Here is a 23,056-nt window from a genome sequence, read left to right as displayed (position 1 = left end):
CGTGATTATATAATTATTGAATTGTGTTGATCAAGATTCAGCCTAATCATACACAGACACAAATATAACGATGAAATTCATCAAACCTTAAGCTAAGACATCCTGTATTTTAGGGACAAATGACTGATAAGATATTATTACTTGTTCCTTTAGAGATATGTTTAGACTCACACCAGGTCATTAGGCTATTGACTTAGTGGGATCGATCTTATTTGTCATAATTTGTGTGAAATTGCTTCTATCTTGTCCCATTTCTCCCTCAGATTGGTTTCTCTGAACCATCCTGCTCCTCAGATTTGCTGTCTCCACTTTCTCAGGCATCCTAGTTTACTTGCAATAATCTCAAACCCAGCGTTCAGCGTCACATATTTGAAATTGAATGAATGTCAGTTTAAGGTTGTGGGAGAAGAGAAATATACTTGTCTGACAGTGTTTAGATGTGCAGTAGAAGGGCGCGAGGCCTCGTGCTGATGGTGAAATGTCAGAAGTTAAATAACTACTGATGGTTATTGAATATATCGTTAACTGTGAGGAGCAGGAGTGTATCCCATCATGCACTGGGTTAATGGCAGGGTGTACTGTACCATGGAAAGGTCGTCAGTCTGTCACAGGGCTAAAAATAGACATTAACTCCTATAAGCTATTTTCCAATTCACCTAAACTGCAACTGGTCCAGAACTCTGTCAGTGCAGATGTTGCAATGCTAACACACTAAATTAAAATGATGACCATGGTTAACATTAGCTGCTAAGTATCAGTATTTTTAATATTGTCATGGTTGTGTTGGCACATAGCACTGCTGTGGCTGGTACATCCCATTTCTCATCTGCTGTGTGGGAGACAGTCCTCGATGCTTCCTATTCAAAAGTGCTGGCTGGGTGTGTGTTTCAGTTTACTGGACGTGGGGCGGTTAAAAAGACGTGCATTTGCCAAACCAACCAGTCATCACTTAAGTCCTCTCTTGTAAAACCAAAACATAACACAGTTGTTATAAAGCGTAAATCTCACTTTTTTGTGGGTAAGTTTGTTTTTGAGTGGAGGGAAAAACAAACACAACAACTGCAGTTCTGTCCAACTGTAGATCCACAGGGAACGATAATGAACCTACAAGGATTTGGTGTACCAGAATGAGGCAAGGAAAACTTAAAAGAAAACTCAATGCTCTGTGTGGAGGGTGTGTGCACACTGTCTGCAACATTTATTATAGGAGTTGTCGTTGCTCTCCGATGCTGTCATGGGTGCCTATGGAAAGCATAAAAACAACATAGTATAGTAAGGCATAAAAATGACATAGTACAGTAAAGTGTAAAAAGTAAAAAAAAATGACATAATATAGCAGAAAAGTAAAAAAAAAACATATAGTATAGTAAGGCATAAAAAGTCATAAAAACGACATTGTATGCTAAGGCATGAAAACGATATAGTATAATAAGGCATATAGGGCATAAAAACGACATTTTATAGTGAGGCATAAAAAGGCATAAAAAGGACATAGTATAGTAAAGTGTAAAAAGTAAAAAAAACAACATAGTATGGTAAGGCATAAAAACAACATAGTATAGTATGGCATAAAAATTCATAAAAACGACAAAGTATAGTAAGGTATAAAAACGATATAGTATAATAAGGCATATAAGGCATAAAAACGACATATTATAGTGAGGCCTAAAAAGGCATAAAAAGGACATAGTATAGTAAGGTGTAAAAAGTAAAAAAAACGACATAGTATAGTAAGGCAAAAAATAAAAAAAAACGGCATAGTATAGTAAGGCATAAAAAGTCATAAAAACGACATAGTATAGTAAGGCATAAAAACAACATAGTATAGTAAAGCATAAAAAAGTCAAAAAACGTCATTGTATAGTAAGGTATAAAAACGATATAGTATAATAAGGCATATAAGGCATAAAAACGACATATTATAGTGAGGCATAAAAAGGCATAAAAACAACATAGTATAGTAAGGCATAAAAATGACATGGTACAGTAAGGTGTAAAAAGTAAAAAAAAAGGACATAGTATAGCAAAAAAGTAAAAAAAAACAACATAGTATAGTAAGGCATAAAAAGTCATAAAAACGACATAGTATGCTAAGGCATGAAAACTATATAGTATGGTAAGGCATGAAAACGATATAGTATGAAAAGGCATATAAGGCATAAAAAGGCATAAAAAGGACATAGTATAGTAAAGTGTAAAAAGTAAAAAAACCGACATAGTATAGTAAGGCAAAAAAGTAAAAAAAAACAACATAGTATAGTAACGCATAAAAAGTCATAAAAATGACATAGTATGGTAAGGCCTAAAAACAACATAGTATAGTATGGTAGAAAAAGTCATAAAAGCGACAAAGTGTAGTAAGGTATAAAAACGATATAGTATAATAAGGCATATAAGGCATAAAAACGACATATTATAGTAAAGCATAAAAGTCATAAAAACAACATAGTATAGTAAGGCATAAAAAGTCATAAAAATATCATAGTATAGTAAGGCATAAAAAGTCATGAAAACGTCATAGTATAGTAAGGCATAAAAACGACATAGTATAGTAAGGTTTAAAAATTCATTAAAAACAATATAGTATAGTAAGGCATAAAAACGACATAGTATAGTAAGGCATAAAAAGTGCAATAAAGATGCATTTCCAGGTATTATGCTTGTATTATCATTGTTGGAAAATAAATACAACCTACTACAGTAAGGTCTAAAAAGTCATAAAAACGAAATTGTATGGTTAGGCATACAAAGTCATGAAAGTATCATAGTATAGTAAGGCATAAAAACAACATAGTAAAGTAAAGCTTAAAAAGTCATGAAAATGTCATAGTATAGTACGGCATAAAAACATCATAGTGTAGTAAGACAAAAATACGTCAAAAAAACGACATAGCATAGTAAAGCGTAAAAAGTCATGAAAACGACATAGTATAGTAAGGGAAATTTAAAAAAAAACCCCACATAGTTTATAAAGCATAAAAACATCATAGTATATAAGGCATAAAAACGACAAAGTATAGTAAGGCAAAAAAAAAAAAAAAAACCCACATAGTATAGTAAGGCATAAAAAGGCATAAAAAGGACATAGTATAGTAAAGTGTAAAAAGTAAAAAAAACAACATAGTATAGTAAGGCAAAAAAGTAAAAAAAACAACATAGTACAGTAAGGCATAAAAAGTCATAAAATAAACATAGTATGGTAAAGCATAAAAACAACATAGTAGAGTAAGGCATAAAAAGTCATGAAAACGTCATAGTATAGTAAGGCATAAAAAGCACTATAAAGATGCGTTTCCACATATTATTCTTGTATTACCATTGTTGGAGAAGGGCAGAGGTGGGCTTCGAACCAACGACCTCTAGACTTTGAGACAAAAGCGCTAACCATTACACCACCGAGCCTTTACAATCTTTTCATCGTAACACATACGAACATACTAGTATATATAGTAAGGCAAAAAAAACAAAAAAAAACACATATTATTGTAAGGTGTAAAAAGTCATTAAAACGACATAGTATAGTAAGGCATAAAATGTCATAAAAATGACATTGTATGGTTAGTCATAAAAAGTCATAAAAATATCATAGTATAGTAAGGCATAAAAACATCATAAAAACGACATAGTATAGTAAGGCATAAAAAGTGCAATAAAGATGCATTTCCAGGTATTATGCTTGTATTATCATTGTTGGAAAATAAATACAACCTAAAGTCATGAAAATATCATAGTATAGTAAGGCATAAAAACGACATAGTAAATTAAAGCATAAAGAGTCATGAAAATGTCATAGTATTGTGAGGCATAAAAAGTCATGAAAACGTCATAGTGTAGTAAGCCAAAAATACGTCAAAAAAACGACATAGCATAGTAAGGCGTAAAAAGTCATAAAAACGACATAGTATAGTAAGGGAAATTTAAAAAAAAGCCCCACATAGTTTATAAGGCATAAAAACGACATAGTATATAAGGCATAAAAACGACATAGTATAGTAAGGCAAAAAAAAAAAAAAAAACCCACATAGTATAGTAAGGCAAAAAAAACAAAAAAAAACGACATAGTATAGTAAGGCGTGAAAAGTCATAAAAACGACATAGTATAGTATGCCAAAAAAAAGTTTTAAAAAATGGCATGGTATAGTAAGGCATAAAAAGTCATAAAATAAACATAGTATGGTAAGGCATAAAAAGGCATAAAAACATCATAGTATATAGTAAGGCATAAAGACAACATAATATAATAAGGCAAAAAAAATGACAAAGTATAGTAAGGAAAAAAAACAAAAAATAACACATAGTATAGTAAGGCATAAAAATTCATGAAAACATCATACTATATTAAGGCATAAAAACATAATAGTATAGTATGGCATAAAAAGTCATAAAAATGAAATACTATAGTAAGGCATAAAAAAGACATAGTACAGTAAAGCATAAAAAGTAAAAAAAACGACATAGTATAGTAAGGTGTAAAAATTCATAAAAACAATATAGTATATAGTAAGGCATAAAAACGACATAGTATATAAGGCATAAAAACAACATAGTATAGTAAGGCAAAAAAAAAAAAAAAACCCCACATAGTATAGTAAGGCATAAAAAGGTATAAAAAGGCATAAAAAGGACATAGTATAGTAAGGCAAAAAAAAAAAAAAAAAAACCCACATAGTATAGTAAGGCATGAAAAGTCATAAAAAAGACATAGTATAGTATGCCAAAAAAAAGTAAAAAAAAATGGCATGGTATAGTAAGGCATAAAAAGTCATAAAAACGAAATTGTATAGTTTGGCATAAAAAGTCATAAAAATATCATAGTATAGTAAGGCATACAAAGTCATGAAAACGTCATAGTATAGTACGGCATATAAACATCATAGTGTAGCAAGCCAAAAATACGTCAAAAAAACGACATAGCATAGTAAGGCGTAAAAAGTCATAAAAAACGACATAGTATAGTAAGGGAAATTTAAAAAAAAACCCCCACATAGTTTATAAGGCATAAAAACGACATAGTATATAAGGCATAAAAACGACAAAGTATAGTAAGGCAAAAAAAAAAAAAAAAAAAAAACCCACATAGTATAGTAAGGCATAAAAAGGCATAAAAAGGACATAGTATAGTAAAGTGTAAAAAGTAAAAAAAACGACATAGTATAGTAAGGCAAAAAAGTAAAAAAAACAACATAGTATAGTAAGGCATAAAAAGTCATAAAAACGACATAGTATGGTAAGGCATAAAAACAACATAGTATAGTAAGGCATAAAAAGTCATGAAAACGTCATAGGCATAAAGGCATAAAAAGTCATAGGCATAAGGCACAATAAAGATGCGTCTCCACATATTATTCGTGTATTATCATTGTTGGAGAAGGGCAAAGGTGGGCTTCGAACCAACGACCTCTAGTATTTGAGACAAAAGCGCTAACCATTACACCACCGAGCCTGTACAGTATTTTCATAATAGTACATACTAACATTTTAGTATATATAGTAAGGCAAAAAAAATCCCCCAAAAAAACCACATATCATAGTAGGAAGCAAAAAGTCATTAAAACGACATAGTATAGTAAGGCATAAAATGTCATAAAAATGACATTGTATGGTTAGTCATAAAAAGTCATAAAAATATCATAGTATAGTAAGGCATAAAAACATCATAAAAACGACATAGTATAGTAAGGCATAAAATGTCATAAAAATGACATTGTATGGTTAGTCATAAAAAGTCATAAAAATATCATAGTATAGTAAGGCATAAAAACATCATAAAAACGACATAGTATAGTAAGGCATAAAAACGACATAGCATAAAAAGTGCAATAAAGATGCATTTCCAGGTATTATGCTTGTATAGTAAAAAAAACAACATAGTACAGTAAGGCATAAAAAGTCATAAAATAGACATAGTATGGTAAAGCATAAAAACAACATAGTAGAGTAAGGCATAAAAAGTCATGAAAACGTCATAGTATAGTAAGGCAAAAAAAGGCATAAAAAGGAATAAAAAGGACATAGTATAGTAAAGCAAAAAAAAAAAAAAAACCCCACATAGTATAGTAAGGCAAAAAAAACAAAAAAAAACGACATAGTATAGTAAGGCGTGAAAAGTCATAAAAACGACATAGTATAGTATGCCAAAAAAAAGTTTTAAAAAATGGCATGGTATAGTAAGGCATAAAAAGTCATAAAAACAAAATTGTATGGTTTGGCATAAAAAGTCATAAAAATATCATAGTATAGTAAGGCATAAAGACAACATAATATAATAAGGCAAAAAAATAACAAAGTATAGTAAGGAAAAAAAACAAAAAATAACACATAGTATAGTAAGGCATAAAAATTCATGAAAACATCATACTATATTAAGGCATAAAAACATAATAGTATAGTATGGCATAAAAAGTCATAAAAATGAAATACTATAGTAAGGCATAAAAAAGACATAGTACAGTAAAGCATAAAAAGTAAAAAAAACGACATAGTATAGTAAGGTGTAAAAATTCATAAAAACAATATAGTATATAGTAAGGCATAAAAACGACATAGTATATAAGGCATAAAAACAACATAGTATAGTAAGGCAAAAAAAAAAAAAAACCCCACATAGTATAGTAAGGCATAAAAAGGTATAAAAAGGCATAAAAAGGACATAGTATAGTAAGGCAAAAAAAAAAAAAAAAAAACCCCACATAGTATAGTAAGGCATAAAAAGGTATAAAAAGGCATAAAAAGGACATAGTATAGTAAGGCAAAAAAAAAAAAAAAAAAACGACATAGTATAGTAAGGCATGAAAAGTCATAAAAAAGACATAGTATAGTATGCCAAAAAAAAGTAAAAAAAAATGGCATGGTATAGTAAGGCATAAAAAGTCGTAAAAACGAAATTGTATAGTTTGGCATAAAAAGTCATAAAAATATCATAGTATAGTAAGGCATACAAAGTCATGAAAACGTCATAGTATAGTACGGCATATAAACATCATAGTGTAGTAAGCCAAAAATACGTCAAAAAAACGACATAGCATAGTAAAGCATAAAAAGTAAAAAAAACGACATAGTATAGTAAGGTGTAAAAATTCATAAAAACAATATAGTATATAGTAAGGCATAAAAACGACATAGTATATAAGGCATAAAAACAACATAGTATAGTAAGGCAAAAAAAAAAAAAAAAAGCCCACATAGTATAGTAAGGCATAAAAAGGTATAAAAAGGCATAAAAAGGACATAGTATAGTAAGGCAAAAAAAAAAAAAAAAAAACCCCACATAGTATAGTAAGGCAAAAAAAAAAAAAAAAAACGACATAGTATAGTAAGGCATGAAAAGTCATAAAAAAGACATAGTATAGTATGCCAAAAAAAAGTAAAAAAAAATGGCATGGTATAGTAAGGCATAAAAAGTCGTAAAAACGAAATTGTATAGTTTGGCATAAAAAGTCATAAAAATATCATAGTATAGTAAGGCATACAAAGTCATGAAAACGTCATAGTATAGTACGGCATATAAACATCATAGTGTAGTAAGCCAAAAATACGTCAAAAAAACGACATAGCATAGTAAGGCGTAAAAAGTCATAAAAACGACATAGTATAGTAAGGGAAATTTAAAAAAAAACCCCACATAGTTTATAAGGCATAAAAACGACATAGTATATAAGGCATAAAAACGACAAAGTATAGTAAGGCAAAAAAAAAAAAAAAAAAACCCACATAGTATAGTAAGGCATAAAAAGGCATAAAAAGGACATAGTATAGTAAAGTGTAAAAAGTAAAAAAAAAAAAAAACGACATAGTATAGTAAGGCAAAAAAGTAAAAAAAACAACATAGTATAGTAAGGCATAAAAAGTCATAAAAACGACATAGTATGGTAAGGCATAAAAACAACATAGTATAGTAAGGCATAAATGTCATGAAAACGTCATAGTATAGTAAGGCAAAAAAAGGCATAAAAAGGAATAAAAAGGACATAGTATAGTAAGGCAAAAAAAACAAAAAAAACCCACATAGTATAGTAAGGCAAAAAAACCCAAAAAAAACGACATAGTATAGTAAGGCGTGAAAAGTCATAAAAACGACATAGTATAGTATGCCAAAAAAAAGTTTTAAAAAATGGCATGGTATAGTAAGGCATAAAAAGTCATAAAAACAAAATTGTATGGTTTGGCATAAAAAGTCATAAAAATATCATAGTATAGTAAGGCATAAAGACAACATAATATAATAAGGCAAAAAAATGACAAAGTATAGTAAGGAAAAAAAACAAAAAATAACACATAGTATAGTAAGGCATAAAAATTCATGAAAACATCATACTATATTAAGGCATAAAACATAATAGTATAGTATGGCATAAAAAGTCATAAAAATGAAATACTATAGTAAGGCATAAAAAAGACATAGTACAGTAAAGCATAAAAAGTAAAAAAAACGACATAGTATAGTAAGGTGTAAAAATTCATAAAAACAACATAGTATATAGTAAGGCATAAAAACGACATAGTATATAAGGCATAAAAACAACATAGTATAGTAAGGCAAAAAAAAAAAAAAAAAACCCCACATAGTATAGTAAGGCATAAAAAGGTATAAAAAGGCATAAAAAGGACATAGTATAGTAAGGCAAAAAAAAAAAAAAAAAACCCATATAGTATAGTAAGGCAAAAAAAAAAAAAAAAAAAGACATAGTATAGTAAGGCATGAAAAGTCATAAAAAAGACATAGTATAGTATGCCAAAAAAAAGTAAAAAAAAATGGCATGGTATAGTAAGGCATAAAAAGTCATAAAAACGAAATTGTATAGTTTGGCATAAAAAGTCATAAAAATATCATAGTATAGTAAGGCATAAAAAGTCATGAAAACGTAAGGCATAAAAAGCACTATAAAGATGCGTTTCCACATATTATTCTTGTATTATCATTGTTGGAGAAGGGCAGAGGTGAGCTTCGAACCAACGACCTCTAGACTTTGAGACAAAAGTGCTAACCATTACACCACCAAGCCTTTACAATCTTTTCATCGTAACACATACGAACATATTAGTATATATAGTAAGTCAAAAAAAAAGCAAAAAAAAAAACCACATATTATAGTAAGGTGTAAAAAGTCATTAAAACGACATAGTATAGTAAGGCATAAAATGTCATAAAAATTACATTGTATGGTTAGTCATAAAAAGTCATAAAAATATCATAGTATAGTAAGGCATAAAAACATCATAAAAACGACATAGTATAGTAAGGCATAAAAAAGACATAGTACAGTAAAGCATAAAAAGTAAAAAAAACGACATAGTATAGTAAGGTGTAAAAATTCATAAAAACAATATAGTATATAGTAAGGCATAAAAAGTCATAAAAACGAAATTGTATAGTTTGGCATAAAAAGTCATAAAAATATCATAGTATAGTAAGGCATACAAAGTCATGAAAACGTCATAGTATAGTACGGCATATAAACATCATAGTGTAGCAAGCCAAAAATACGTCAAAAAAACGACATAGCATAGTAAGGCGTAAAAAGTCATAAAAACGACATAGTATAGTAAGGGACATTTTAAAAAAAACCCCACATAGTTTATAAGGCATAAAAACGACATAGTATATAAGGCATAAAAACGGCAAAGTATAGTAAGGCAAAAAAAAAAAAAAAAACCCCACATAGTATAGTAAGGCATAAAAAGGCATAAAAAGGACATAGTATAGTAAAGTGTAAAAAGTAAAAAAAACGACATAGTATAGTAAGGCAAAAAAGTAAAAAAAACAACATAGTATAGTAAGGCATAAAAAGTCATAAAAACGACATTGTATGGTAAGGCATAAAAACAACATAGTATAGTAAGGCATAAAAAGTCATGAAAACGTCATAGGCATAAGGCATAAAGGCATAAAAAGTCATAGGCATAAGGCACAATAAAGATGCGTCTCCACATATTATTCGTGTATTATCATTGTTGGAAAAGGGCAGAGGTGGGCTTCGAACCAACCACCTCTAGACTTTGAGACAAAAGCGCTAACCATTACACCACCGAGCCTGTACAGTATTTTCATAGTAGCACATAGAAACATTTTAGTATATATAGTAAGGCAAAAAAACCCCCCCAAAAAAATCACATATCATAGTAAGGCGCAAAAAGTCATTAAAACGACATAGTATAGTAAGGCATACAAAGTCATGAAAATATCATAGTATAGTAAGGCATAAAAACGACATAGTAAATTAAAGCATAAAAAGTCATGAAAATGTCATAGTGTAGTAAGACAAAAATACGTCAAAAAAACGACATAAAATGACATAGTATAGTTAGGGAAATTTAAAAAAAAACCCCACATAGTTTATAAGGCATAAAAACGACATAGTATAGTAAGGCATAAAACATCGTAAAAATGTCTTAGGATAGTAAGACATAAAAATTACATAGTATAGTAAGGTGTAAAAGCTAAAAAAAATGACATAGTATAGCAAAAAAGTAAAAAAATCAACATAGTATAGTAAGGCATAAAAAGTCATAAAAACGACATAGTATAGTATGGCATAAAAAGTCATTAAAACGACAAAGTATAGTAAGGTATAAAAATGATATAGTATAATAAAGCATATAAAGCATAAATACGACATATTATAGTGAGGCATAAAAAGGCATAAAAATGACATAGTATAGTAAGGTGTAAAAAGTAAAAAATATGACATTGTATAGTAAGGCAAAAAAACCCCCCCAAAAAAACAACATTGTATAGTATGGCATAAAAAGTCATAAAAACGACAAAGTATAGTAAGGTATAAAAACATCATAGTATAGTAAGCCAAAAAAAAGTCAAAAAAACGACATAGTATAGTAAGGCGTAAAAAGTCATAAAAAAGACATAGTATAGTAAGGGAAATTAAAAAAAAAAACACATAGTTTACAAGGCATAAAAACAACATAGTATAGTAAGGCATAAAAACGACATAGTATAGTAAGGTGTAAAAAGTCATAAAAATGAAATTGTATGGTTAGGCATAAAAAGTCATAAAAATATCATAGTATAGTAAGGCATAAAAACATTGAGGTTGTTGGAGAAGGCCAGAGGTAGGCTTCGAACCAATGACCACTAGACTGTGAGACAAAACTGTAACCATTGTACTACCGAGCCTGTACAGTCATTTCATAGTAACATATCAGTACGTCATAGTATATATAGTAAGGGCTAAAAAATCAAAAATACAACCTAGTACACTAAGGTCTAAAAAGTCATAAAAACGACATAGTACAGTAAGGTCTAAAAAGTCATAAAAACAACATAGTATAGGAAGGCATAAATCTTCATAAAAACGACATTGTATGCTTAGTCATAAAAAGTCATAAAAATATCATAGGCATAAAAACGACATAGTAAAGTAAGGCATAAAAAGTAATAAAAACGACAAAGTATAGTAAGGCATAAAAACGACATATTGTAGTAAGGCGTAAAAAGTCATAAAAATATCATAGTATAGTAAGGCACAAAAAGGCATAAAAACGAAATAGTATAGTAAGGAAAAAAATTTAAAAAATGACATAGTATAGTGAGGCATAAAAGTCATGAAAACATCATAGTATAGTATGGCATAAAAAGTCATAAAAACGACATAGTATAGTAAGGCATAAAAACGTGATAAAAATGTCATAGTATAGTAAGGCATAAAAACGACAGTATAGAAAAGCAACCCCCCCCCCCCCCAAAAAAAAACGACAGCGTAAAGTAAGGTATAAAAAGTCATAAAAACATCATAGTATAGTAAGGCATAAAAAGTAATTAAAATGGCATAGTATAGTAAGGCAAAAAACGTTATAAAAACGAAATTGTATGGTTAGGTATAAAAAGTAAAAAAAAATCATAGAATAGCAAAGCATAAAAACGACAGTATAGTAAGGCAAAAAAAAAGGAAAAAAAAGAAATAGTATACCAAGGCATGAAAAGTCATAAAAATGTCTTAGTATAGTAAGGCATAAAAACGACACAGTATAGTAAGCCAAAAAAAGTGAAAAAAAAAATGACATAGTAAGGCGTAAAAAAGTCAAAAAATGGAAAAAAGTAAAGTAAGGAATGATATGTCACAGTACAATCAGGCATAAAAAGTCATAGTATAGTAAGGCATCAAAACGTCAAAAAAAAGTTATAGTATACTAAGGCACAAAACGTAAAAAAAAAAACATCATAGTATAGTAAGGAATGAAATGTCATAGTATAATATAGCATAAAATTGTTAAAAAACATCATAGTATCATGATGCATAAAATGTCATAAAAAGTTATAGTATAATAAGGCATAAAAACATAAAAAACGTAATAGTACAGTAAAGCATAAAATGTCATAGTATAGTAAGGCATAAAAACGACAGTATAGAAAAGCAAACCCCCCCCCCCCCCCCAAAAAAAAACGACAGCGTAAAGTAAGGTATAAAAAGTCATAAAAACATCATAGTATAGTAAGGCATAAAAAGTAATTAAAATGGCATAGTATAGTAAGGCAAAAAACGTTATAAAAACGAAATTGTATGGTTAGGTATAAAAAGTAAAAAAAAATCATAGAATAGCAAAGCATAAAAACGACAGTATAGTAAGGCAAAAAAAAAGGAAAAAAAAGAAATAGTATACCAAGGCATGAAAAGTCATAAAAATGTCTTAGTATAGTAAGGCATAAAAACGACACAGTATAGTAAGCCAAAAAAAGTGAAAAAAAAAATGACATAGTAAGGCGTAAAAAAGTCAAAAAATGGAAAAAAGTAAAGTAAGGAATGATATGTCACAGTACAATCAGGCATAAAAAGTCATAGTATAGTAAGGCATCAAAACGTCAAAAAAAAGTTATAGTATACTAAGGCACAAAACGTAAAAAAAAAAACATCATAGTATAGTAAGGAATGAAATGTCATAGTATAATATAGCATAAAATTGTTAAAAAACATCATAGTATCATGATGCATAAAATGTCATAAAAAGTTATAGTATAATAAGGCATAAAAACATAAAAAACGTAATAGTACAGTAAAGCATAAAATTTCATAGTATAGTAAGGCATAAAAACATCATAGTATAGCAAGGCATAAAAAAGTAAAAAAAAACGACATAGTATAGTAGGCTATGAAAACGTCAAAAAACGTCATAGTATACTAAGGCATTAAAATGTATAAAAATGTCATAGAATAATCAGGCAAACAAAGTCAAAAAACGACAGTATACTAAGGCATAAAAACATTAAAAACCAACATAGTATAGTAAGGCATAAAAAAAGACAGAAAACATCATAGTATATTAAGGCATAAAAATGTAAAAAAAACGTCATTGTATAGTGAGGCATAAAAATGTCAAATAACGTCATAGTACAATACGACATAAAAATGTCATAGTATTGCAAGGCATAAAAAAGTCAAATAACATCATAGTACAATATGACATAAAAACGTCATAGTATAGTAAGACATACAAATGCCATAGTATAGCAAGGAATAAAAAAGTCAAATAACGTCATAGTACAATACGACATAAAAACGTCATAGTATAGTAAAGCATAAAAAAGTCAAAAAAACACCATAATATAGTAAGGCATAAAAATGTCAACAAACATCACGGTATAAGAAGACATAAAAATGTCTTAGTATAGTAAGGAAAAAAACCATCAAAAAACGACGTAGGCATGAAAACGTCAAACAATGACATTGTATAATAAGACATAAAAACATCATAGCAAAGTAAGGCATAAAAACATCATAGTACAGTAAGGCATAAAAACATTAAAAACGTCACAGTACAGTTAGGCATTAAAATATCATCGTGTAGTGAGGCATAAAAATGTCAAAAAACGTCATAGTATAATAAGACATAAAAATGTCTAAGTATAGTAAGGAAACAAAAATGTCAAAAAACATCATAGTAAATTAAGGCATAAAAACGTAAAAAAAACATCATAGTAAAGTAAAACAGGGAGGACCTGCAAACTCTACCATAAAGAACCAGGACAGGATTTGAACATTGTATTATAAGGCTTGAAAACGTCATAGTGTAGTAAGGCATTAAACGTCATAGTATAGGAAGGCATAAAATGTAAAAAAAAAACGTCATACTATAGTAAATTATGGAAACGTCAAAAAACATCATAGTATACATAGGTAGAAATTTGTCATAAAAACATCATAATAGCCTATAGTAAGGCATAAAAAGTAATTGGAGCAGACAGTTAACTTAATGTCCATGTTTTTGGATTGCGGGTGGAGGCCGGAGTTTCGGAAAAAAGCCCACAGGTAGAGCATGCAAACTGTACCGTAAAGGCACAGGACCGGATTTGAACCCACAACCTCCTTGTTGTGAGATAGCAATTCTAACCACTTGATCTCCATGCAGCACAAAGCCATTGTATTACAAGACATAAAAACATCATGGTAAAGTAAGGCATAAAAACATCAAAAAAAGTCATCATATAGCAAGACATAAAAAATGTCATAGTATAGTAAGCATATGCCTTTTATTACATTTTATTACAGTGGTAGCAGCAGGCATTGGTAATAGAGGCTGTTTAATCTATTATCCCTTATGGTTTCAATCTGTTTACATATTTATGACTGAACACAACTTCCACCATAACTTCACGTGAAAGAACATCCAATTATATCAACAGCAAAACAAGACATACTCTTTTTTTCTTTGTAATAACATTAAAGATACAACCAGTGCTAAAGGTGAAACCCTGACTTGGTGTTTCTAGCACATACGTTCATAAATTTGCCAGTTTATCTCATGAATGGAAATACTGCTGTCCATGCTTGACCTTAATAATCATGAGGATTCACACACAATCATGGTATTGTTCTGTAATACAAGTCTGGTTTTGTGACGACGTATATTAAGATGGTTTCTGGAATATAGCGGCAGACACCAAGTCTACACAGTGGAGCTCAGTGATGTGCACAAATGAGAGGGGGCAAATAAATCAATTAAAAGCCTGTCGAAAACGGACCCAGCTCAGTATCAGAAGTCTGCCTGTTTGTTGAATCACACCCACTCCCACTCATCCGCAGGGTTCAGAGGTCAGGCCGTCGCTTCCTGCATTGTTTGGTTTACACGCTTGTCTTCAGCTGTGACAGGGTCAGAGTCCCCTGATCGCTGAGACGGATAATTGTGTGCTTTTAATTTGATCCTGCGTTGCTCTGTGTACATCAGAGGCTGCTCGAGGTGGAGGACGGAGCGGGAGGGAGTGGAGAAAGCACTCAGCCAGAAAACCTCTGACAGAGAACAACACAAGTCCGCTCAAATTCAAGGAAAGGGACAGTATGAGTTGCAAACACAAGCACAAGCAGACAAGACTCCCTTGTGGATGAAGAAGAGCAGAATGACAGAGGATGTGTGAAACATACTGGTTTGCATGTTAAAATGAGTGAACTCCCTAAGGATTTGAACAGTAGCACTTTTATTTGCTCTGGCTTTTAAATCTTCCTCTGGATGTGAAATGACAGCATGGGGTTAGATGGTGTATTTCACCTCACATTTGAATCGTCGTGCTGCAACAGCACATCGAGCTTCAAGATGGCTATGTGCCACGCTGTTATAAGGAAAATTGATAGAAAGAAAAATATTTTTCTAGCTCCAAAAAAGATTTGCCACAGGAGCCTGGCGATTCAAAGATGGATTGAAAACAGGAGCAACTGGAGTGGCGCACAGTTACAGCTGAATAAAATGACTTGGAAAAAAGGGCTGGTCAGAGAAAGAGAAAATACTTTACTGATATTATACAGATGAAATGACAAAGACTATCCAAATGTTTTGGGTATTATAAAAGGGGAGAGGTTTTTGTTTCTGATCCAAATTGGCTTAAATCGTCTCAAACTGAGGCTCAATCTGTCTCTCATAACCTCATAGTTATTATTTCACATTTGAAAATAAAAAGCATGAAGCCAAACTTTAGGCTTGGCAGCAGCTGGCCAGGGGCCTATGGAGCTGTGCTGAGGCAGAGAACTGACTCCCTATTGTTTATTTTAATTTAATTGTGGACTTCAGCCAATGCACATTTTATGAAAATAACATGTCTGTGTGCTCTGTTTTCATTCCTCAGTAAGTAGGTGGTGTATATATATATATATATATATATATATATATTATATATATATATATGTCTTGATTTCAAGACTTTCATAATGCCTTATAACATTATAAATCACATCTTCAAGCTCATATAACGTTACTTCAGCCAAACATTATACGGATAAGAAAGCAACATAGTTAAGGAATGTGTTTTAGTCATTAAGGAGTAAATTAACACCCCGTGAAAATTCAGATTCAGTGAAGAAATTATGCCGTACAGAAATCATGTGACTTAAATGTCACTAAAACGTCTGCTCTAGGAGAGAAGAAAAATGGCAGCAGCTGAGAACATCAGGCATGTGTGGACCGATGAGGAGACTAACTAAATGTCACATTTACATAAACACAAACATTTACTACATAATCCACATTGCCTGTAAAGTTATTGATGTTTAAGACTGGTGGAGTGATATGATGTGAGGCAGTGAGTGTTGTCAGCGTTCAGTTTTACTACTGTTGAAGCGGACATTAAAGTGGACCAAGTTACCCAGATTTTTATCAAATTACTATGCAAAAAATTTGGAACCATAAGTTTGAAGGACAAGTAAGGCTGGCAGCGGTTACTATACAGCACTTTCACATCCAGCCTGTGGAGGTGGGACAGGAATGATTTTCCCAAAGCTTCCATCAGAACCAATCAAGTTCAACACATTTACTACTAAAGGGTGGTCGTACTTGAAACTCGTACCTTCATCTTTCAGAGGGAGCTTTTTGACCATGATCAACCCGAACATCTGTGCTTTCACTGTCAATGAAAATTAGTAATGGCAGCATTGCTAGAGACACATATTCTGCACACTTTGATGATAGCTACTTTTTCAAGTCCCCATACTCAATATTATTACTAATTTCTATCATTTCACTTGTGAGCCTTCACTTTAGTAGCTTATTGTTGCTGCTGTGAGAAAAACTGCAACCTCAGCTTTGCAGACCAGTGATTTTACACGGTCCATAATGGGTTTAGCAAGTTTGACGTCCCGAGGGCAAAAACTGTGCTATATGCAAAACTAAGTGTATGTGCTTAAAAATGCATGAGACTGAATCCTAGAGGACTTTTTCTCCTGTGCGGGCGGTCAGCTGGAATGATGTCTCCATGGAGCAGAGCTGTTGACTGAGCAAATATAAAGGAAAAAAATTGTTTGCTCATACATTTGCAGCTGTGCACATTCACACTTGCAGACAACCTTTTACCACTATGTTGCTTGTAGGGGTAATCCCCCGGCTCACTAAAGTTATCCTGTGTTGTCTTGAATATCTGAGCCACCCAACACAGCAGGGAACTGAGTCTGAAAGCATTCAAGATGGTTTAGAAATATCTGTTTCACTGTATTGTATGACATTACGAAAAAGTTTTAAAGGTCAACATATTATATTAACTTATTATATGGTAGATTTCCATGACTTTTCTTTGATTATAAAGCAGGTCTAGGTTCCATATTAATACTGTGAATGAATAAAAGCGCTCAGTCCACAGAGAAATGCACACAGCCTGTATTCAGAAACTGAGACTTCTGTAACTTTGTGATGTCACAACAAACCGGTCACCACCCTAAGCCATGCCTCAAGCCCCGCCCACCTGGACCCATCGTCCAACCTTGTAGGATTTAGCTTCTCTGAGTGTTTACCCGATATCTGCTATATTTTGATTCAATCACTCAGAAAATAGTCAGCCAATGAGAAGAGTGTTACATTCTCTCTTCTGATTGGCTCACCAACCTGTTGTTACCAGAGCTCCAGAGAGACGTCTGAGAGAGGAGATGTAAAACTACATTGAGATGGTTTAATTACTTAAAAACCACAAACATATCTTGTTATGGATCAACATTTCAAATAAAACAGTGGAAAAGTGTAAAATGAGGGAACTTTAAAGAGGAAATGTAAAGAAAGTTTTCTCAACTGTTAGATTGTTTCCCCATATATTAATGAATCCACACATAATTATCTGACAAATAAAGCACTGATTATTTGTCGGTCATTAATAACACTTAAGTAAATGAAAGCATACTCACACTCCCTTTTCAGTCTCCTCCAGGGGTGACTTTGACTTAATAACCAAGTAATCTCTTATAATTATATTTTCAAATATTTATGAATGCTATTTCAGCAGTCCTGAAAAAATAGATCATCATTAAAAGATTAAAAGAGAGAACAATTGAGCTGTGGTAGCTTTAACAATCCACTGTGCGGCGTCCTTTGAGTCAGATATGACTGACCCTGGTGAAGACAGTTAATGTATTATGTAAGATAATCTGCACATGTACATCTCGTACAGCTTTCACCCCTTGATCGCCCAGGTTTGATCTATGAGTGAGATTCACTGGATGAGATAATCAAAGCCTTTGTTTTACACTTCATGAATCTTTCAGCGCCTCCTCTGTTGTGTTTTGGTCCGTGAAAGAATAGACTCACCTTTTTGTTGCGAGATCAAACGCACAAACCTCTTCTGTCAGTGACAAACCCACAAATCAACCAGGCTTTGAAAGAAATTCTTAATTACTGACTTCATGCTGCGTCTTCACGTCACCTCTAACTGAAGCGCTTCTGGAGTTCACGTATCTCGCTCGCTGAATGCTGCTGTAGCTGTTGCATAATGTAACACAACCCTTAATGTCTGTCTTTATGTGCTTTTCATTCTCCGCAGGGTGAGTGCTCCCAGAGGTGCTATAACATCTTCGTGCTGGAGACGGTGTGCGTCGCCTGGTTCTCCCTCGAGTTCCTGCTGCGATTCATTCAGACGCAGAGCAAGTGTATGTTCCTGCGTACGCCTCTGAACATCATCGATGTGGTGGCCATTCTACCCTACTACATCACCCTCATCGTGGACTCTCTGTCGGTGGGAGGGAAACCTGTGGGATCAGGGAACAACTACCTGGAGAAGGTGGGGTTAGTCCTCAGAGTCCTGCGAGCTCTAAGGATCTTTTACGTGATGAGGTTGGCCCGACACTCCTTAGGCTTGCAGACGCTTGGTCTGACGGTGAGGAGGTGTACACGTGAGTTCGGCCTGTTGCTGCTGTTCCTGTGCGTGGCCATGGCTCTTTTCTCCCCACTAGTGTTCCTAGCTGAGAGCGAAATGGGCGCCAAGCAGGAGTTCACCAGCATCCCCGGGAGCTACTGGTGGGCAGTCATCTCCATGACCACGGTGGGCTACGGAGACATGGTGCCCAGGAGCATCCCTGGCCAGGTGGTGGCGCTCAGCAGCATCCTGAGCGGCATCCTCCTCATGGCCTTCCCCGTAACGTCCATCTTTCACACCTTCTCTCGCTCCTACGTGGAGCTGAAGGAGGAGCAGAACCGGGCGCTGAGGCAGAAGCCGGACTCGCAGGACAGCACCAAGTCCCAGAACAGCGAGGACTCTCAGGAGACGGACAGCTACCACGGCATCACGGACGCCACAGCCTCAGCGTTGCAGCGGAGGAAGTCCTTGGCTGCTCAGAGGGCTGCTGAGATTAGAGCGGCCATGCAGACTTAGCTGCTCCGACTGTCTATCAGTGTTCAAGTGGCAGCCTGGGAGGCCGTGACACCCAGCGCTGGGACTGAAAAGATGACAGAACTGGGAACAGGGAGGAGATTTTCTTCTCTGGAGTTTGAGGTCTCAGCTTTGATCATGTGAAGCGCTTGAGCACCAAAGTGTGTCTATGTTTCCTAAGTTTTCCAGAGGAGCTGCAGATTTGACTTTAAAAGATGGCTAACAGTACAATATTCACAATTTAACAACTCAAGTCAAATGAGATTGAAAAACTGACAAAGACAGCACTGTCACTGACTGCGATTCAGACTTGAAGTAAGTCTGTACAAAAGGGAACCTAACACCAAACCATGACACGTTGTTATTCAGACTTCAGACTAATAATTCATGTTCCTTGTGTAGCTGCATTTGAGAGGATTATGTCAAATAAAGGTGAGATGTCAGACATGCAGGTTATTATTGATGTGAAATATCATCTCCATTCACTCTGTATTGTATTTGGGCAAACCAAATAACTTATTGTAGGTGGGTTATATAAGTGTCATACATGTACACAATGATGTCATCATATTTATTTGCAATAAAGCAGAGCTAATTAATCTCCAATGTAATAACACAAAACTGATGAATCTGTCAAAGGGCTATACAGTGTGTTGGGAAGAGTTAAGAGGGTTGATACCACTCTCATCTGTCTCTAATAGCTCGTGTGCTGATGCTTCAAAAGAATAGTTTGACATTTTCTTTGCTCTTTTGCTTAGAGTTAAATGAGAGGATTGCTACCACTCTCATATCTGTGTGCTAAAAAGTACGCTACAGCCAAGGATATCTTAGCTTAGCATAAAGTCTCCGCTGGTTGCCTGGCAACCGCAGAGTAAGGTCAGGACTTCAGCACAAATTTGTCGTTTTTTTACATTTCAGTTTTTGTACAGATTAAAAAAACTTGATATAACCTGGCTTTACATGTGCTGGTAATCTGGTCTCTTTTAGCTTTGGAGTGAGTCAAGCTAGCTGTTTTTGCTTTATTCAAAGCTAAGCTAACCATCTTAGCTTTATTTACTGTAAAGATTTGAGAGTGGCATCAATCTTCCTGTGTAATTCTTGGCAAGAAAGAAAATAATTTTATTTCTCAAATTGTTGAATTATAACACATAACGTGATAACCGATCATGTACAACTAGAACTGTGTGAAGATAAACATTTCAGAATTTAGAATTGGTTTTCTATGTGACCATCCTTTCCTGGCCTGGGGACTGGTAGTTAGAAACTCAAGGACCACTTACTGGCTTTCTTCAGAGCTTGTAACCACATCTCTTAAACAGCTAACAGAGTTTAATCAGTTGTAATGGATTGGGCTCAGCACGTGACCTAAATAAAGACACTTAAGATGCAGAAAAAAAACTAATAAGTTGTATGTGACATGACAATTGTGGGGAACTCCAGAAAAAAAACCAAAGATTTTTGGGGTTTGGTTGTTGCTTTGCAAAAGATACAATGCTAGTCTGTTTGTCCATCTGCCAAAACTATTATGAAATCTGCTCCAGCTGTTTATTTGCTGGGCTATTCAACATCCATGGAAGATGAATCGTAGGGATTTTGATGCCCCCGTTACACAATGTGTCACTGTAGTAAACTGCAAGTTTGCATTTTCTTCATTTTTGGATATGATATTGTGATTACTTACTATCTTTGATGATGATGAATGGGCACAGGTGGCGTTATCAGTGTGACAAATTGAGATTACAGTATATTGGTGGCTGAAAAAAAAATCTTTAATCTACATTAAACAAGCCAGAGAAGCACTCGCCAAAAGGTTCATTTCAGGTTCCTTTCACAGTCTTACATGATTTCCTCATATAATTGCAAATACAGAACTTCATTTTCTTTGGCTTGAGGGCCTTGTACTTTGAAGTGACACATTAAAAAACCATTTCCGCAAATTGTTGTCAAGTTGGAACCAATCAATGCAGTGTAAGTGCTTGAGAGTGCAAATTAGGTTGAGATATTTTTAATATGCCACACAGATTGGAAGGATCTGTTTAGTCTGCCAACTCTGAATCGCAGTCACTGTATTAACTGAATCATTAAAAAGCATGAAAATATCACACTGAACACTCTTAAAACTATTATATCTACAATATATGAAATTATTGTTTTGATGAGGAGCGGATGTTGCAATGGGACATCATTTGAATAGAAACCCAATTTAAATGGATTTGTGCTTTGCCTCATGAATCAATAGCCTGAGGAACAGCTTCTTTTGAAAAATGTAATAAAGATTATAATGAACACAGTCCCATGTGGAGAGGCTTTGATTTAACAATTTATTATACACAAGGACGCTCTCAAATTTGCAAGACATTGCGTGCTGCACCTCTGCACTTAGAACATCTTGAATTGGTCGGCCTGTGGCTCGGTACATGTGTTTTGTTTTTTTCCCCACATCTGTTATTAATAATAAATTAATTCCGTTTGCAGGAGTGATGTTGGCTCAGCGCTCAGTTAATACCGACAGTGCTTCAATGAAAGTGTTCAACTTAGATTCATTCTGTTCAGAGGGTCCTCGTGTTCACACTGTGCAGGTCCGATGGATCAGGCAGTTCATTTCAGACTACCACACTCACAGTTTGTAAAGCCACAGCCATGAATAACAAGTCAGGGACTACATGTTTTGAAGTGTGTATATGATGTATGTTTCATATTCACTCCTCTTTTAGCTGTTTTGGTCTCCGCCAACTCCTGAAAACAATGTCTGGCTCTTCAGCTTGTGAATGCTGCATTATGTTCACCAGCTAGTCACTAATTCAGCTTCCTTATTTCCAAGAGGTGTTCGGAGTAGTGTGAACGCTAGGCATTAATCTGGCTAAAATTTAGCCTGACATCTATTTAGCCGCTAAATAGATGTGTTTTAAAATTATAATGTAGTAGCGTGGAAGGAAAAATTCATTTATTTAATTTAAATGTAGTATAAGTTAGGTAAAAAGCCCACTGCTATCAGTTTGCTAGTGATGAGTGTTCTGTGTGGAAGCCAGTCCTGGATGCTACTCTAGGCTAAACCTTTGCTGCTCTCTCCTATTTTTATTGGATTTGTGGAGGTTTACAACCAGCAACCGCAGCCTGTTGTCCAAGAGATTACATTTTCCTAACACTCTCCAGCAGAGTCACTGAGTTTAATATGTTGAAATGTTTAAGGTTCTTAAAAGTAAATGTTATCCTGGAGAAGTGTGTCAGTTAAGAGTTCCCACCATCACATCTGGTTCTCAGGCAGCGGTGGACTTTTGAAGAGGTTTGAGGTGACAATGCTAATACACACTCAGTTCAAGGCACTGCAGGATGTGCAGGAGTCTGCACCAGACATTTTACAGTATTTATCATGCAGGGAAGCTTTCTCACACCCACTCACATTTCTGAGGCACTGTGCTCAATTCAGAATTTATCTTCCTGATTTCTGATGTTGAGTTTAAATTAAAGATAAAGTTTAAAGACAGTTCTGTCAGTAAG

General features: G+C 33.4%; 1 protein-coding gene across 1 annotated transcript in view; it reads left to right on the top strand.

The window, feature by feature from the left end:
- Positions 1 to 21,849, top strand: part of kcng2 (potassium voltage-gated channel, subfamily G, member 2) — a 39,751-nt gene extending 17,902 nt beyond the window's left edge. Inside the window, exon 3 of the mRNA XM_056398797.1 lies at positions 18,734 to 21,849. Within this exon, the coding sequence (XP_056254772.1) occupies positions 18,734 to 19,561 (828 nt within the window). The 3' untranslated portion in view covers positions 19,562 to 21,849. The remainder of the gene's footprint in view (positions 1 to 18,733) is intronic.
- The last annotated feature ends 1,207 nt before the right edge of the window (positions 21,850 to 23,056 follow it).

This window comes from Seriola aureovittata, chromosome 16, assembly GCF_021018895.1.
Source record: "Seriola aureovittata isolate HTS-2021-v1 ecotype China chromosome 16, ASM2101889v1, whole genome shotgun sequence".
NCBI lineage: Eukaryota > Metazoa > Chordata > Actinopteri > Carangiformes > Carangidae > Seriola > Seriola aureovittata.
Note: the sequence above shows the minus strand (reverse complement) of the source record. Positions and strands in the feature narration are given on the sequence as shown.